The sequence below is a fragment of the Astatotilapia calliptera genome, chromosome 7 (assembly GCF_900246225.1).
Source record: "Astatotilapia calliptera chromosome 7, fAstCal1.2, whole genome shotgun sequence".
Taxonomy (NCBI): domain Eukaryota; kingdom Metazoa; phylum Chordata; class Actinopteri; order Cichliformes; family Cichlidae; genus Astatotilapia; species Astatotilapia calliptera.
This window is the reverse complement of record NC_039308.1, coordinates 50,082,128-50,099,551: the sequence shown is the minus strand read 5'-3', so window position 1 is coordinate 50,099,551 and position 17,424 is coordinate 50,082,128. Positions and strand designations below refer to the sequence as shown.

At 39.8% G+C, this 17,424-nt stretch overlaps 1 protein-coding gene across 2 annotated transcripts in view; it reads right to left on the bottom strand.

Annotated features, from left to right (window-relative positions):
* Positions 1–17,424, bottom strand: part of nell2a (neural EGFL like 2a) — an 86,006-nt gene that overhangs the window by 33,746 nt on the left and 34,836 nt on the right. For both annotated transcript variants that reach the window (XM_026175366.1, XM_026175367.1), the window contains exon 13: positions 5,342–5,467. In XM_026175366.1, the coding sequence (XP_026031151.1) occupies positions 5,342–5,467 (126 nt within the window). The remainder of the gene's footprint in view (positions 1–5,341; positions 5,468–17,424) is intronic.

Below are 17,424 nucleotides of genomic sequence, written 5' to 3'. Positions count from 1 at the left end.
GTCATCGCGTGTTTTGTGAGCAAATGCTTTTGCATATTCGTAGTGTTTCCTCCCTTAAATGAAATATCTACTTTGCAAGTTGCCCTGTTGTCATCGGTTCTCATAAAGTATAATCAAACTTTTGAGCGTTTGAGCCGCTTAGGCGCCGTGTTTCCTGCCAGGTAAATGACGCTCCGCAATGTGGTGACGTCATTCGGGGCGACTGGAATCGATAAGGGAATCGTTTGCAAAAATGGCAAACGATTCCAAGGAATTGAAACAGTGGGAACCGGTTCTCAGCAAGAACCGGTTTTCGATACCCATCCCTACTCACTGTACCCTCAACCATATAGAGCCTCAGCTTTTGGCTGGACATATTTCATTTAAACAAGTACACAAAGTCCACATGTTCCAGTCCACCCCCAGCTGGGGTCTGAGCCCATCCACCTCCCTCACCGCAGGTGGTTTTCATGTAAAATATGGTCTTCTGTCTGAGCTCGCTGACCCCCTGATAAGCTGAGGATAAATAAAACCACAGTTCCATGCTGGTTCTCTCAGGCCTAAATCTGCAGATCAGCCCTTTAATACACCATCGTGCATATAAACACTGAGCCATGAAATGAGCTAGGGTCAATTTAATCCTCTTTACCAAGGCAGACTGGTTAACATGCAACACTGTAATGCGTGCAGAAATTCGTCCATCAATGCTGGAACCATTGTTTCTGCTGAGATTGCAATTTGTTAATTGGTGAAAGGCGCCATAAATGATGTAGTCACACATACATCATGCGACAGCTAGTGCGGGGGGGGCTTTAATCTTTTCTTCCGCAGCTATAATATTTTATGTGTGAGCAACTTAGAGGAATCAGCATTCCCTTTGGACTATTTTCAAACACAAGCAGATGTTCAATTACTAAGAAGCGGTAGATTCCTGCAGCTAGTAACTTAGCATCTTCCTGTTGTTACTGTCAGTTACTGCCACTGCAACTACCAAGGTGGTACTGATCTCAGCACACAGGTATACATTAGGAGAAGTGTGTTTTCTGGCACATATATACTTTCCATTAAGGAATAAAGGCACCTAATTTGACTATAATTTGGCTTACTAATTAGTCTAAGAGGTAAGGTGATACCATACCACTGACTGCACACTGTATCAGACAGTGATAGTAGCTGTGTGGAAGAACACAGTCCAATAAAACTGCAGGGAGATCATGACGGTAATTTGACTGAAGCAAGGGGGGAAAGTCATTACATCAAGCCTTTGCATAAGCCTAGGTTTAATCACACAAATTGACTTTTATAAGGAGGCGCATAGCTGTGTGTTCCACTACAGTGGCTTGAAGGCATTTTAATAGGAGACTACATAAAATATAGTGACACAATTTAATCCATTGGGTTTGTGGAATTAATCTTCATTGTGAATCTGGGGCCTGAGCACACAGTGGAAGAAAGACAAATGGGTAAAACAATATAACTTGCCCACAGCTCAGAAGACTAGAGAAAACACAGTGATTGAAATCACACGAGGTACAGTGGCTGTCTAAAGGTAATGTGGAAAAACGACTGAGTAAGCGAGGATGTTTCTTTCTCTAAATAAATCACAAGCGCACAAGACAAAAAAGATGAATGTGCTTTTGTTGCGGCCGCAAAAATGCTATTCCTCATTCTCAACTTTAACTTGTTTATGCCTGTTTTTAAAAACACTTGGGGGGAAAAAAAGTAACTTTGCTCTGTCATTCCCTGATTTCCATTAATAAAGTAAGAGAGAAACTACAGCTAGGAATGGAACAGGAAATGGGAGGTTTCAAAGTCATCATGTTGCTGAGTCTCACAGCTTTAATTCAAACTCCAATGGCACAGCAGGAAGTCTGCGAGCCTAAATCTGCCAGCTCCTTCGCTGTGCTGCCACTGAGTTCGTTTGCATTGGTGCAAATTGCGTTTTTAATTACAGGCACAGAGGAAATGCAGCATGTTGCCTCCTCTTCGGAAATGATGCGCAGAGGGAGCTACTTAGCATCGTGTATCACAAGCTGCAAACAACTGCTGAGGAATGAGGCAGATCTGCTGCTCATCCCTGATGAATGACATTGTGTCAGTTGCGTAGAAGGACAGGGACATTACATCATAAAAGGATTACTGATTTTTTCCCCCTTTATATTCTATTCTTAAGTGTGGATGTGCACATGGTATTTTAAAAGTGACACATAGAGGTGAGCTTTTACATAATCCATTTAAAATATGACTTCCCATATTCCTGCAGCATTCTTCACATTTGAGTAAATCTCTGACACTGCAGAATCTTTTCACCTCTTTGTCCACTGATTTTTGTTGTTTAATTTTCTTTCAAAGGTTACTGGATACTACATAATATTAATAATAATATATCAGTTGTGCCAAGTGAAATTCATATATATAAATATTTCAGTTGGCTTTCATTATTATGTTATTTTTTGACTGAGTGCAAAAAAAATATTGTACAAATTTGCAAATCTTGATCACATTTGGGAAATTTGCCCCCCTCAGGGTTAAAATACAGAACATTCATTAGATTTAGAAACTGAAAAATTGCCAATAATTTCATGATCTTCAACTGAGTGTACACAGTGCATATCTAGGGAACATCCATGGCTTCGGGGCTAAGACAGTGAGAGCATAAATATCAATAATAATAATATTACAAACACTACAAGGCAAGTGGCGGGTTAGCAAACCGAACTGCCTCCTGGTAGGAGCTCCTTCTCTAAAGCACTGCCTTAAGCTTCCATTGTCTGGACCTTGAATCCATAAATGTTGTGTTTTCTCTTGGCTAAGTACATGTGCAAATGTGGCTTTTTAAAAAATGTAGATAAATTACTCCTTTGTTGTGCTTTTGCACGATGGAATATCAAAATAAAATGATGTGACATGGCTCTATTTCCCTTACATACAACAGTGCATCCATCTAGTAGAAAATGACCAGCTGGTATGACCAGCAGTGCTACACAAAGACATTCTTTCTACATATAATACGGACATATAAGAAAGAATGCAAATCATCCACGCAATCTTTTGAAAATGACTTTGGTTCCAACTTTGATCACGAACAAACGGATCTGCCGCCTCCACGTACAGGTTTGCTGTTTCTCAGGTTCTCTTTGGCGTTTTTCTCCTCACACATATACACATACACAGAGTACATTCACACACCATATGAAGACTGCACACACACATACACACAAAGAAGACAGCCTTCCTCTTTTTTTGCTTAGTGTGAGGATAAAGTCTGAGCCAACTATTGGAATCCTTTAGAAAAAGTTTGGAGTTGTAAATATGTTATATAACAAACAACTGACAGTATAATAGGGTTGAAAGATGGAAAGTTTTTCTATATCATAAATATATATATATATATATATATATACATATATATATATAAAACATATATATATATATAAAACATATATATATATATATATATATATATATATATATATATAACATATATATATATGTAATTACTTTTGCAGTTTGACAAAGCTGAAGTTTTAACAAAGACAGAATTTGTAATCTCTATTAATTCAAGGCAACTGAAAATTGATTTAACACTTCGTCTCAGCTGTCAGTGTTTTCTTTGCTATCAGCTTGTGCTGACTTATAGTATCAAGCAGTCAGGCTAATACTAAGTGTTCCATGGTTGTATTCTCTATCACTGTGGGATACAGCTCAGCTAAACTAAAGCAATAATAGGATGCTAACCTCCTTGCGACTAAGTTGGAATTTTATTCACATCTAGTGATTGGCTGCAAGTAATAATGGATTGGATTTATATAGCGCTTTTCAAGGCACCCAAAGCGCTTTACAATGCCACTATTCATTCAGTCTCGCTTTCACACACTGGTGGAGGCAAGCTACGGTTGTAGCCACAGCTGCCCTGGGGCAGACTGACAGAAGCGAGGCTGTCATATCGCGCCATCGGCTCCTCTGGCCAACACCAGTAGGCGGTAGGGAAAAGTGCCTTGCCCAGGACAGAGAACCCGGGGATCGAACCGGCGACCTTCCGGTTACAGATACGCTTCCCAACCCCCTGAGCCACGGTCACTCAGGGGGTTGGTAGTTGTGGCAGTAGTTGTGGCAACCAGCTGGTCTCCCAGGGGATGAGGGTGTTGCATGCCTGACCTCTGAGGGACTACTTTCAATTACAAGGCAATTGCTCAGGTTGCTTTGTGGGAGCCAACTGATCTCCAAACCAGTTTGACTTGGATTGACTCAGTCATTCTCAGACAGATTAGCCAGCGTTTGGTAATTGCAAATAATTTCTACTTCATTTGTAAATGTAGACAGATTGCCAACATGTTGCAATCAATCAAAGTCAGTCTGCACTGATAAGCGCAATTCATCTACAATGCATCTGTGGTTGCATGTGGTTGTGGTTGCAACTGGTTACCAGCTGGTAAAATTCTTATACAGTGCATAGGTCATTTTGCTGCAACTATGTCACTATCTTTAGAGGAATTTCAGAATTTTTCAGAACTCACTCTGAATGCAAGTAATCTAAATTTCTGTATATTTAGATAGACACAACACGTCTGTGATTTTTGTTGATTTATCACAGTAAAATGCTTCATCATCACAAACACATTGCATGTAATAGGTAACTTCAGTTCACTCGTAGCAAACTCGTAGCACCAAACTTGATTCAAAGATGGCAGTTGACTGCATGCTGTCTCAACCCTGGTCATGCCGCGGTCTCCAGCCACTGTTTACCATAGTGTGACTGTAGATGTTAAGTGACCAAGGTGTACAAATGAAATTCTGACATTTATCCTTCCACATGCACATCAAGTGGCAGATTTGCAGACACGTGTCTAACCAGCCACCATCTGGGATGTGACAGAAAAAGTTAGAGGAGGCGTAGCGCATGGCAAAGCTTTACAACATGTTTTGCAGGTATTGCTTGATACCTATGTCTTCCTGTCATTACATGATTTTTTTATATTACACAGCTTCCTCATTCTGTCAAACATTGCTGATAACTCACAATGTTTATGTCTGAACTGACTCTTGCTGGCACTGGCTGACTCTTGCTCTTCTATATCTCCAGACTTCTGTGCAGCTTTTGGCTGAAGTACTTATTACGACATAAAATACCATAATACCATCCTCCAGTGCATGACTAAAGATGTTAATGAAATCATTTCTAGCTGGCAGTAACTTGCTGTAAGTATGCAGACAGATTGTTCACGCCCATGCAAAGGCATTATCCTTGTGCATATGATTTGAAGGTCTCATAAATGTCTTCACAAAATAGCTGAAACAGAGAAGTAGAATGAAACCAGAACTTTGTGTACTTGACTGTCAAAAGGCTAGCATACGAACTCACCTGTGCAGGAATAGTCATCGATCCTGATGTAGCCCGTATGGCAGATACACATAAAGGAACCAGGGGTGTTAACGCACATGGTGTTCTCCCTGCAGTAGTGCTTTCCTTCAGCGCACTCATCAATATCTGAAGAGAGGGGGAGAGAGAAAAGCAGAGAAGGGGTGAGAACAAAGCTAAATGAGATGTGGGTTGCTCACTGAGAATTCTTTCAATTGAAAACTAATGAAATTACTGGCCAGATAAAAAAACAAGCAGTTATGTCCCATGCTGAAGGCTGATGGTCTATTGATTACTATTATCTGGGGTGTTGTATATTACTATTAATTGTCACTTGAACATAATCATATATTTTTTCTGGACACTTGCTGAAAGAAATCATTTGTTTTTTTTCTTAGGTTTGATTTTCAGCATAAAAGAAGCTCATGTACATCGCTGTTAAACTTAGCCTCCTTGCTGTACTTAGGCCTTTAGTAGGCCTAAATACTTTGCACACGTAGAGCCACTGAGAAACGAATTTGAATTCATTAGTGGGAGACAGAGGTCAAGATTGTGATGTAGCATAACTTAAGCAGCAAGGAAGGTGATAAGTAAATATCATTAGCAGACGATTGAAGTTCTTTTTAAGCATATTTTATTGCTGGCATCTCCCTTTTACCATAAAACAATCAATCAGGCATGCAAAAATCCCACTGGCTTTATACAAGACTTTGCCCACACCCGACCTCGTTAATCCCTACCATTGAAACAAAATAGGTCAAACCAAATAATACAATTCTAAACAAAGAACAGGAATAAAGTCATGCATGAAACTGACAAACTCATTTACTCAACTAAATAGTTTGTAAAGTAAAACACTGCATACAATATAACTCAAAAGGCTACTTTAAAGAAAACAAACAATACTATACAAAATGAAAAATCCTCCATTTGGTTACACCCAGTGATGCAATCATTGACCTCATGACCCTATATAAACAGGAAGTAGTGGGCGGCCCTTCCCATACACCTGTCTCACATATAGGACCTGAATGCACAACATGGACACCATGGTAAGTATAACCAAAGCAACATAAAGAAACATCATTTACCAGACATGTGCCTGTAAACAGAAGAGAATTCAGATGATCTGATGGTTAGTAGTGTTTGCTTTAAAACACATGCATGGATGTAAAGGATGTAACTACTGCTACCACAAACAAAACCCGGGATATTGTGTGTTAAGAGAAGTTACACCAACAATGTCTAAATTAAAGCATTATGGCTGACTGTAAAATAACAGAACACAAAATAACAATATATGCAAGTGACAAATAGCAAATGAATTCTGTCCTAGCCACTTTGTCACAAAGATGCAGAGGGTCTATAAGAGGTGGGGATTGAAACACTTAAGATTGCAATGCTCGATTTTCAATCAGTCAAAATGAATCATTGCACAAAGCGGCTTGTCTGCATTTTTCCCACTCACTCAGATGATCTCAGTGCTTTGACCACTTTTTACACAGAACCACTCCACTGGAGAAGTTCATTTAAAAGGTGTGCACATAAACAAATACATTTTTACTCATCCTGTGTGATTAAGCCTCTCCTAAGCTTAGCAGAGATAGTCAAATAACACTGTGTACAAAAAACAATGATAATAACAGTGGGATAACAGCTGCAATGGGAGTGATGTCAATAAAGGACTGTGTATGCAGAGGCTCCACAGAGGTCTAATTGAGCAAAATGAGCAGCACCTGTTAGGGCATAACTTGGCTGTCTAAGCGTTTTAGGTATTTTCTTACAATGCGACCGTATTGCACTGGATTTACATTTCTTATTTGCAACATCGAACCTCTTCACACCAACGGTGAATAAGAATTGTTCTCGTAAATTTGAATGAAACATGTTTCCGTGCTTTCAGGACAGGGACATGATCGCACAGACGAGCATCGTGTCCATGCTTGACTCATTCTCATGCTACTCACTCTACCTTGAACACCTTGATACAGTTTATCATTGTGCTGTGCATTTCATTACAGGGGATAAATTTCACACTCATCACTGTGCAACCTATGAAAAAAGCAGGCTGGCAACAAGAACAGAACCCACACTCTGTCATTTTTATTTATAAAGATCTCCTCCAAAAGCTACCTCGGTATATCAGCACTCCTCAAATTTTAAAGCAACTGCCATCTAGAAAATAATTTAAGACTGTTTAAAAATATATTACAGAGAATTGTACAACTTGAATGATCCATCTCAATGGCTGACATTTAACTTCAAATATCTGCTCTGCCATCAACTCTTGGGCTCTGTGTGGCTTTGTCTGGCTATACATATTATTTGCATTTATCTTTGTTTATTCTTGTTTATGTATTGAATATATATTTGCCATTTTGCTATATCTCTCTATTTTCTAGTCTCAAATAAAGGTTAGAGTTACACTTTTTCACTGCAACTCAAGATTGCATGATTTTTATTACCTATGCAATTACAAAATTAAATTAAATCTTTAAAATACAGCATGTCTCAATGGGGGGTGGATCATGCTGGATATGTACTGATCCACTGATATGGAGGGGTAATGTGTTAGTGTTAAATATCAACTTTGTACTTGTAGGAATGCTCCTAATGAGACAGCGGATTGTGTTCTGGGGGATCTCCTCCAAAATGTAGACCAGGGCATCACTGAGCTCCTGGACAGCCTGAGGTGCAACTTCACAATGTCCCAGATGTGAACAATTGGATTTAGGTCAGGCAAGCATGGGAACCAGTAATGCAGGGGTGGGGAACTCCAGGCCTCGAGTGCCGGTGTCCTGCAGGTTTTAGATGTGTCCTTGATCCAACACAGCTGATTCAAATGGCTAAATGACCTCCTTAATATGTCTTGAAGTTCTCCAGAGGCCTGGTAAATAACTAATCATTTGATTCAGGTGTGTTGTACCAGGGTGAGATCTAAAACCTGCAGGACACCTGCCCTCAAGGCCTGGAGTTGCCCACTGCTGCAGTAATGGGTATGAGTTCCTGCCTTCTGTATATACTCTCGTGAGCAGCGTTGGGTCCAAGGATTACATCACAATATCTAATGGCAGTCAGGTGCTTTTGCCTAGACTGTTAAGGTCTTGGCTATGCCTCCCCAGATCAGCTTAGACCCACAACCCAACTGGTCATGCTAAATGATGTTACAGGCAGCATAACATGGCTCCATGGTATGTCACACGTGCTCAGGGTGATCCTGCTTTCACCTGTGATAAGCACAGGGCACCAGTGGTGGACTTGCCAATTGTGGTATTCTATGGACCCGCTACAGCCCTGTCTAGCTCTCCTAGAGTAATAGCTTGTCTCCTGAAATCTCCTGTATCCTCCTGAGACTGTGCTGGATGACACAGCAAACCTTCTGACAATGGCATGTACTGATATGCCATCCTGGAGGATACTCTGGACTACCTGTGCAAATCTGTAGGCTCCAGGCATCACTTCATGCACTGACCCTAGCCAACTCCAAAAACAGTTTAAAAAAACAGTCAGAAAAGATGAGGAGGGAAAAATGTCAGTGGCCTCCACCTGTAAACCATTCCCGTTTTGGGGGGGTATCTCATTATTGCACCTCTAGTGCACCTTTTGTTCATCTCATTATTACAAAAGCAGCTGAAACTGATTAACACCCCCTGGCCAGATCAGTATTATATAATTCATCATAACCAGTGCAACAGGATTATTAGGTGGGGTTTTTTTTTCAAAACTGAAACGCAGCAGTGGACGTTTAATAGCTCAGAAGTATCACTGTGGGATTAGGACATCCAAGTCTTACTCTGTCATATGGTCAGTAATACAAAGACCACTTTAGCCTTGGGCATCTGTTATTCCAAGCAGGAAAGGCTTCTTAGCGTTTGGAAGACATTTTCTCATGAGATCAATAGCATATACTGACATAATTTAAGAAGATAAATTTTTCCATAAGGAATGAAAAACAATCATTCCACTGAGCATCATTTACACACAAATGTTTGTGTGTATGGGGTAGAGTATGATGACTTGAGAGCTATTTTTGAGTTAGGTTGACTTAAAGCTGTTGTTATTTTTTATGACCGCAGTCAGCTGGCTATCTTGGAAGATGACGTCCAAGCTTTTATTTGTCAGCCATTTATCTAAATAGAAAGCACTGATTCATCCATTCAGCTCTCTGGAACTCTAGCTACTCTGTCTTAGTTGGATGTGTAAACAATTATTCCCTAACATGTTACCATGACAACTTCATTAACCAATGCCGTGGCTTTGTTTTTGGCGGCTTTATGCTTCATGATAATTAATAGAAGAAACTTTGCTAGTGCAGCTTCAAGATCATAATTTATTAGATTGTCCTTTGTTTTTCCTTCTCACTCTCATGATTCCAATTTTGGATCCATATTAGCTGTTGCTAAGGCAACAGCTATTCCTGGGTTCTAAACTGCATGCCAAACCTTCAGACAGAAGATGCAAAATACTGCCAGGGTAAACAAAATAATCTAGATAATGTGATGCAATCAAATGCAATTCAGTCAAACTGAACAAACTCAGCCATGTTACATCCATCAGGGCTTTATTTCTACTGACAATACAGGTCAATTGAAAACAATTTATGAGAGACAAGTTCTATAGTTCTTGACATTACCAATTTATTATTAATTCTGTGTATTCAGTGTCTATAAGTGAGCAAAAGGATACAAAACCGCTGAATATGTTCTGTGCCAGATGCTGTAGCGAAGAGCACTTCAAATTGAATTTCAATAGATTTGCATTGGCATTCACTCAGCTTGCGTGTCCTTGGGTAGCGCACCACCCACACCCCGCAAAATAAGAGCTCAACACCTGCCTACAACTGTTGCATTCACATTTACTTGGTGTTCTTCCTTTCACAGTTCCATCAATACTTGCTGCCTTAAGCTATTCAGAGGCTTCCCGGATAAATAAAGCAAGAAGACAATCACAAACCACCTATGAAGGTGCATGCGTCCTTCACTATATGGATGGAGGCCAAACCTTTACTAGCTCTGAAAGAAAAAGGAAAACAAAGGGAGGTGATGAAGGCAGGAAGAAAATGGAAAGCAAAAGAGAAGGTGCAGATAAAAGGGCAGGTTAGTAGAAGAACTGGATTAGAAACAAAGGTACAAGAAGCTATAATGCAGAGCTGATGAGATGAGACAGATAGGGACAAAGAGCGAACGACTGAGATTGAGAAGTGAGAGAGATAAAGAAGATGGTTGGAAGAAAAGAGCAGGTAAACCTGTAGAATAAACATACAGAGTGAGAAAGTTAAAAAAAAAGTTGTGAAATGGTGTAGTGTGTCTTAGAGAGTGAACAATTGAGACTTTAGATGGCAGAGAAACAGAACTGGAGAGAAGGCACCAAAAGGTATTAACTGAAGAGGCAGTGGAAGAAAAATTCAGTGTGTTCACTATTGCAGCAGTAACCTTGAGCACGGATCTGGTGACAGCTTCCCACTTTCTGATTGGCCGTCCATAGTGCAGCTTTGATTTAGAGCCTATTAAGTATAACCATCCATCCTGCCCCTGGTGACAGCAGTTACGTATGTTAAAACAATATGTTAGGGGGTGAGATGATGAGGGGCACAGTGTGACTGCGTGGGGGAGAGAAACCATCTCCATCTCCATTAATGCACTCCATTTTCCTGATTGGCTTGTCACATGGACATACGTGATGCACTAGGCAAAGAAGGTTGGCCAGGAGTCAGCTGCAGCCTTTATCACTGAACGGAGTGCTCGGGGTCAATCTGTTGCCACACAGCGACTGATGGCTCGAAAGTGGCTGTGCTTTCTTTCTTTTTTTCATCTTTGTATATTCATGCATAACAACTGAATCAATCATAGTCATATCTGAGGAGAAGGAATAGCTTTGCATTGTCTAGACAAGAAATATATCTCCCATGCTTAGAGAAGGATGTGTCTTTTACTTCCTGCTGCCACACAATGAGATAATGTGCAAGTCACTTATTTAGGAAAATATGAACAATAAAAATATACAAAATGTTTTTTGAGTAATATTTGTGCCAGCAAAAAGCAGCAAAATCACCCTGATTGAAGGGTATGTATATATACTGTTACAATATTTATTATGTATATTATGCATCACCAAAATTCAAAATAATGACTTAAGGATGTAAGTAATGGCTGTAAGGAGAAGCTGCAGACATGTGTAAGCATTTGGTTTCAGAGAGCTTCTTCTTTACTGTTCGATCGACAATATATGATGGCTTAAAGAGAAGATGTGTTTTATACAGTCACCACAGACACAGCACTCTGGGTCTGCTGCTCAAACCTTTTGTTTGTGAGAGGCAGCCAATCAGGAAAAAAGATAGCTTAAAAGGAGCTAAAAGAAGAAGAAGCTTGTTTCAGACGATTAATAAACTAAGGGGCTGCACCAAAGCTCACTATAAGGTAAATGTGGATTATTTTGAACTGTGAATCATGCAAAGCTACTCTAGTAGAGTCTAATGTCATGATGTGAAGGTGTGTGTGAAGGGGGTGTGACTAAAGTGCACGTGGTTGATGAGAAATGCTGGGATGAGTGATTGACTTTTCAAAATGCAACTACTATCTCAGTAAAAGATGATGCCTGTGTACCCAAACTTTATATATGTTTATATAAATATAAATGCATTCCAATGCAACTTTCATTTGGATAATGATACCACAAACCTGCTTACTAAGTGCTGTTGTGTTGACATTTAAATATTCCCTCTACTGCTAAGTGATAGCACACAAACAGTTTGTAAATAGGAAATAGCAACTTATCCCTGCTCGCTTGCATAGCATGTAGTATTTAATAGGGACTACCGTCACTATCTTTGCTTCAAACTGCAGTATAATCAAGATGTAGGAATAGGGAGATAACAATGCTATTTCCTTTGGACATCCAACAAAGGAACCCCATTTCTGTCCCACTCCACTAGGGACTCTTTTCCTCTCCCACTCTTTCTTTTTTGTGTTTTTCATCTGTTCATTCCTTCCTCTAACCAGCTCACTTACTCACGCAGATGGTTTCCAATAAACAGCAGAGGAGCCAGGCTTGCCAAGATGTTGTCTGATATTTCTCAGTAGCCAGTTCCTTTCAAATGTACTACAGTGAAAAGAAAAACCGCTATAGACAACAAGCTGTCCCTGCTGGCCAATCTGTGTTCCACTCAGCAGATTACCTCCACTGTTGGCCTCGGTTCCTCGTGGACGGATGAATGCGTTGGAGAATGTTATAAAAGGCCCGTTTTAGTGTGGGGGGAGTCTCTGTGCATTGTGATGCTGCAAGTTGTATTGGAAGGTGAGCCTGGGAAAAACTAATCAAGAAACGAATTTACTCAAAATAAAGTACTTTTTTGAAACACTGAAGTGAGGTGCTTATAAATCTGTCTGGTTTTTAACTTTTCCAATCTTTAGGGACAATTACTTGCTTTCATTTACACCCGTAGGGAAATCAGAGTGCGAAAGAACAACAGTCAAATGCGTTTCTTGGAAATGGAACAAAGATGATTCGTTTCTGAGCCGGTACCTAAAGATGAACTACAGATCAGCAGAAAACTGTTTTCAGCACATTTTCAACTTGCCAATTTGGACAATCACTCCTAAACAAGCCGGCCTGAAAACACCCAAAACAAATATGCAAAACGTCACTGTCAATTTGGGTAGGAGCGGGAGCCAATTAAGAAGACTGAGTGGAGAGAATACCATTAGGAGGCAACAAGAGTATAAATCATTCTGAGAGTGCAGTCGTCTAAATATCAGACACACTGTAATCAATCACTGTAAATACTTAGAAGCCTACCTGTTTGGGAAGAGCCTCGCTGCAAGTAGAGTTGCCAGAAGGTGTGTGTGTTAGACCATGTGTTTTTGTTCTCTTGTCAGTTTTTGCACACAATCTACATCATTCAACAGCAACTTAGAATTTCCACCTGGGAATAAAGATTCATCCAATTTTGCAACGATCCTCGAACCTGCAAACATCTAATAGGCTTGAAGTGCACGTAGGTGTGTGTCAATAAAGTTATTTTAAACACACACGTTACTCACTTCAATTTGGAATGACTCAAGTGAATGTCATGGACAAAACTGCCCTGTTTATGTGCGGCAAGCCTGAATGGGGCTTTGGTCTCCATCAGGGCTGTCATTAATCTGGGAAGTGTTTTCAACCATGCGTAAATCAATCGAGCATCATCATCATCCATCACACGTCACTCTGTGACTATTTGTAGCCTGTAGGCCAGAGGTCTAAACAATCACTAACAAAGGAGCATTAACAGCTATCAGAGCTCTCTGGAAGGTTGATTGGAAGATCATGCTTAGTCTTGAAACATGTGTTGCTGCGTACTGAGTTTTGCTTTTTTCCTGGGTTTTGCATTTCAATGCAGAGCTTTGGTTGTATCGAGAGCTACATGAGGATCTTTGTAGAATAGTTTTGATTTTATCTGGAATAGGGAACTCTAAAGTTATTCTAAGATGTGGCAGTTTATTGATTTGCTTTTAAAATATGCATACAGTACCTAGTAATTACTTAGTGGGATGCATGAAAATAGCTTGGGGTGGTTACTCAGCTTTAAAAGAGTTCCCTCTACTCTAACAGCCCCAATTTTAAATATTTTGACTCTTCACTGAAATCAAAGTAACCGTAACGCACTGATAAAAAGTAGAGCTGAGTGTGATCCCATCTGGAAAAGAACCACAGAGGAGTGATCTCCCATGTGACATTTAAAGGGTAGTGGGTGAGTTTGTTGAGATACTGTTATTTACACAGGAGGGAACTATCCCAGTGATGGTGGTACCATCTGTTGTGGGTGACATTTCGGCAGGGTCACAGAGGTAAACACACATGACCAGTCAGGATGTGTATATGTTTCCCTGAGTGTGCATGTGTGCCATTCATCAAAGTGCGTGGGGGTCAGGGCCCTAGCAGGTGGGGAGCCCAAAGGCTCAGGGCTCATCCCAGCAGTGATTGGGTTTTGGAGCGGGCTGTGCTCTTCAGTCAGTGCCAATTAGCCTGCTGCCACCTTGTGACATTTAAAAGACAGCTGCAGCAATGGGATTGGTCTGCGCACAAACACAAGGTGTACTTCGACTATGCGCACACATACACACACATTCATGGCTTATGGGTGATAACACATTCTGCGTGCAAGTAGTCCAGTCCTTTTTAATCAATTATTAAAATTCTTGCTTTTGTTCTCTGCCCAACAGTCTCATTATCCTGTGGTTGCTTTATCATTTTTAAAAAATATGCATTAGGACATGTTATGTGCAATTTTGTTTTCCTTGCTGATTTTAATATTCTTAACAAAAAAATATAAAATTAGCACAAGCTAACTGGTTGTGACAAACTGACTGCTACCATCTTTGAAAGGGTGAATCTGACTGAGAAACGGAGGACAATCAATCACAGGCTAGCCATGCACTAAATCATACCCTGCTTTATCATCTTTATTGTTTTGAAACAATGAAGAGTATCATTTACAAAACAAACATCATATTGTACTACATCAGATTTCAAATTATTGATGGAGACCATAAACTCATCGGGGAAATGTTTACTGCGCTCATAAATCAGTTTTGAAGTGGGTTCCTTTTCTCATAGACTTCGATACAATTGGACTTCTTTTTGCAACCATTGTTGTGGGGTGGCAATTAGAGAGAGTGCGCGATTAAGGTGCTTCCACAGTGACTTCACTTTGTCATTTACAGTGGGGGGAAATACTTATTCGATTCTCAGCTGAATTTGTAAGACTGCTCGCTCGCAAATAAACGAGATGTGTTGAATTTCTTTTGTGGTTTCATTTTAATGGAGAGAGACAGAATATCAACTTGAAATCCGGAAAAAAAGCGCATCACGTAAAAGTTACCAATTGATTTGCATGTCATTGAGTGGAATAATTAGGTGATTAATAAACAAAACGTGACATAGTAATTAAACCTTTGTTGTCAAGTACAGCGGTTTCTTGTAGTTGATCACCAGGTTTGTACACAGTGGTTCTCGTCTAAAATTGTATGGTATGTGGCCCAAACCGTTATCACCTCAATGTGGTGAAGTCATCCTGTACCATTAACAGAAAAACAGCCCAAAAGCATAATGTTTCCACCTCCTTGCTTGACTGTGAGGATGATGTTCCTTGGCTCCAAATGAGCATTTCTCTTCCTCCAAACACGGCGGGTCGAGTTGACGCCAAAGGGCTTGATTGTGGTCTCATCTGCCCACAGGACTTTCTCCAAAGTCTTCTCTGTACTTGTGGAGTATAAGGAGTATGAGGACCGTGTGGGTTCTGAAAGATTTCATTCCATTACAATATAGGGTTGTTATTAACGGTGCTCTTGGTGACTGATGTCTCAACTGGCTTCAGATCATTACCCAGCTCCTCCCGAGTAGTTTTGGGCACATCCACCACCTTTCTCGTGATCATCCTCACTCCATGAGGCAGGTTCTTACACTCCAGACTGAGTGCGATTGTTGTTGACTTTATGTTTCGTTCATTTCCAAGTAATTGCAAATGAATGGGAGAAACTGGTTCTGTGGATGGGTGTTCTCTATATGTATAATGAGTTGAGATCCGGATTATCTGTAACTGATTGATTACTTGTAGACAGTCTGTGGGAGTTGGGGATAAAATACTTTTTGACAGTCAATGAAATTTATAACCTTTATGTAATGTGTTTTTTCTGGATTTTTTTTTGTCTCTTTGCATTAAAATAAATTACCATGAAATTTAGAAACTGTTAATTTTCCTCTCGGTATGTCCATCTTTTATATACAGTTGTTATATTTCCCCGTTTACAATTGTAATTTGTTCAAGTACGTAATTGATGTTCATGTGTTGACATGCTTGTTTTCATATATGCTGTATCCTGTGTGCATTTAAGGACCAATTCACCCAAATATCACATATAATGTATTCAAATGTTATCTTCCAGACTATTGTTTCTTTGTTTTTTTCTCTAGCTGTAAAGTTGTACTTAGTGTCCAAAATATCACAAGAACAAACAAACAGATAGCTAGGGGAACAACTCCACACCTATTGCCTGTGAACCTAAATCCTGGCTTATATATCTATATTATTACTATTATTACTGCTCTAATTCCACATCAGTAGTCAACATGTCCCACTCTTACAATGCATCATCCTTTTGCTCTACATCATCCTTCTAAGATAAACAATCATTATCACAGCAAATATGTAATAATGCACAGATTATAGGAGTCCCGAGCACTCCAGATTAAGTTTACTTCAATGCACAGCTGTTTTAGGAATTTGCCTCTATTTTAAATATCCGTTACATTTGATCTAAATAACAAATTCAGGCTCAAAAAACAGACAAGCCAGACACTCAGAAGCATTGAGGCAAACACGTCACTAGTTTTGCTGATTTGTTTATAATGAAACACAGACTACTGCTATTCCGATACTTCTGTACTTTCCGCGTCGTAAGCATTCCCAGTTAAATTCCATTCTCCAGCACCGTGCTGCAGTAGAGACGGAAATCTTAGAGGCTGATATCTTCATGGTTAGATACCTTTCATGTAGGGTGTTTTACTTTTAAATTGGATCAAATGACCCCATAACGCTTATATAGTTACCTCACTTCTTGTTGTACTATTTAACACTGGAAGTGCTTTTGTCTAAATGCGGTTCATTAAATCATGATTAATTCAATAATGAGGCTGTGCCTGCATGTAAAGCGAGTAAAGTGAGTTAATAAAATGCCACAATCTGCGATATTGTATGCACACAAAGCCCCGTTGCATACTCCACTTCTTCATTTAACACAATATTGTTCCGTTTTTAACATTTCCCATATGATTGCAACCAAAAAAATCAAACAGCTCTTATTTTTGCACAATTCTGACAGTGAATTTCTAAAGTAGGGCATTTCAAAAAGCAGACAACAATGGGAGATGTCTCTCTGCCTGCAGTCCTCTACAATGCTGAGATGAATAATGGCATTATCTCAACACGTTGAACTATACTGATTGTTCAATTTAGAGACAATCACACAGTCTGTCACTTCTCCACTGCTCGCCGCTCTGTCTAATTCTGTCCTAAACACATGCACGCATGTAGCAAAATAGGCCTTCAG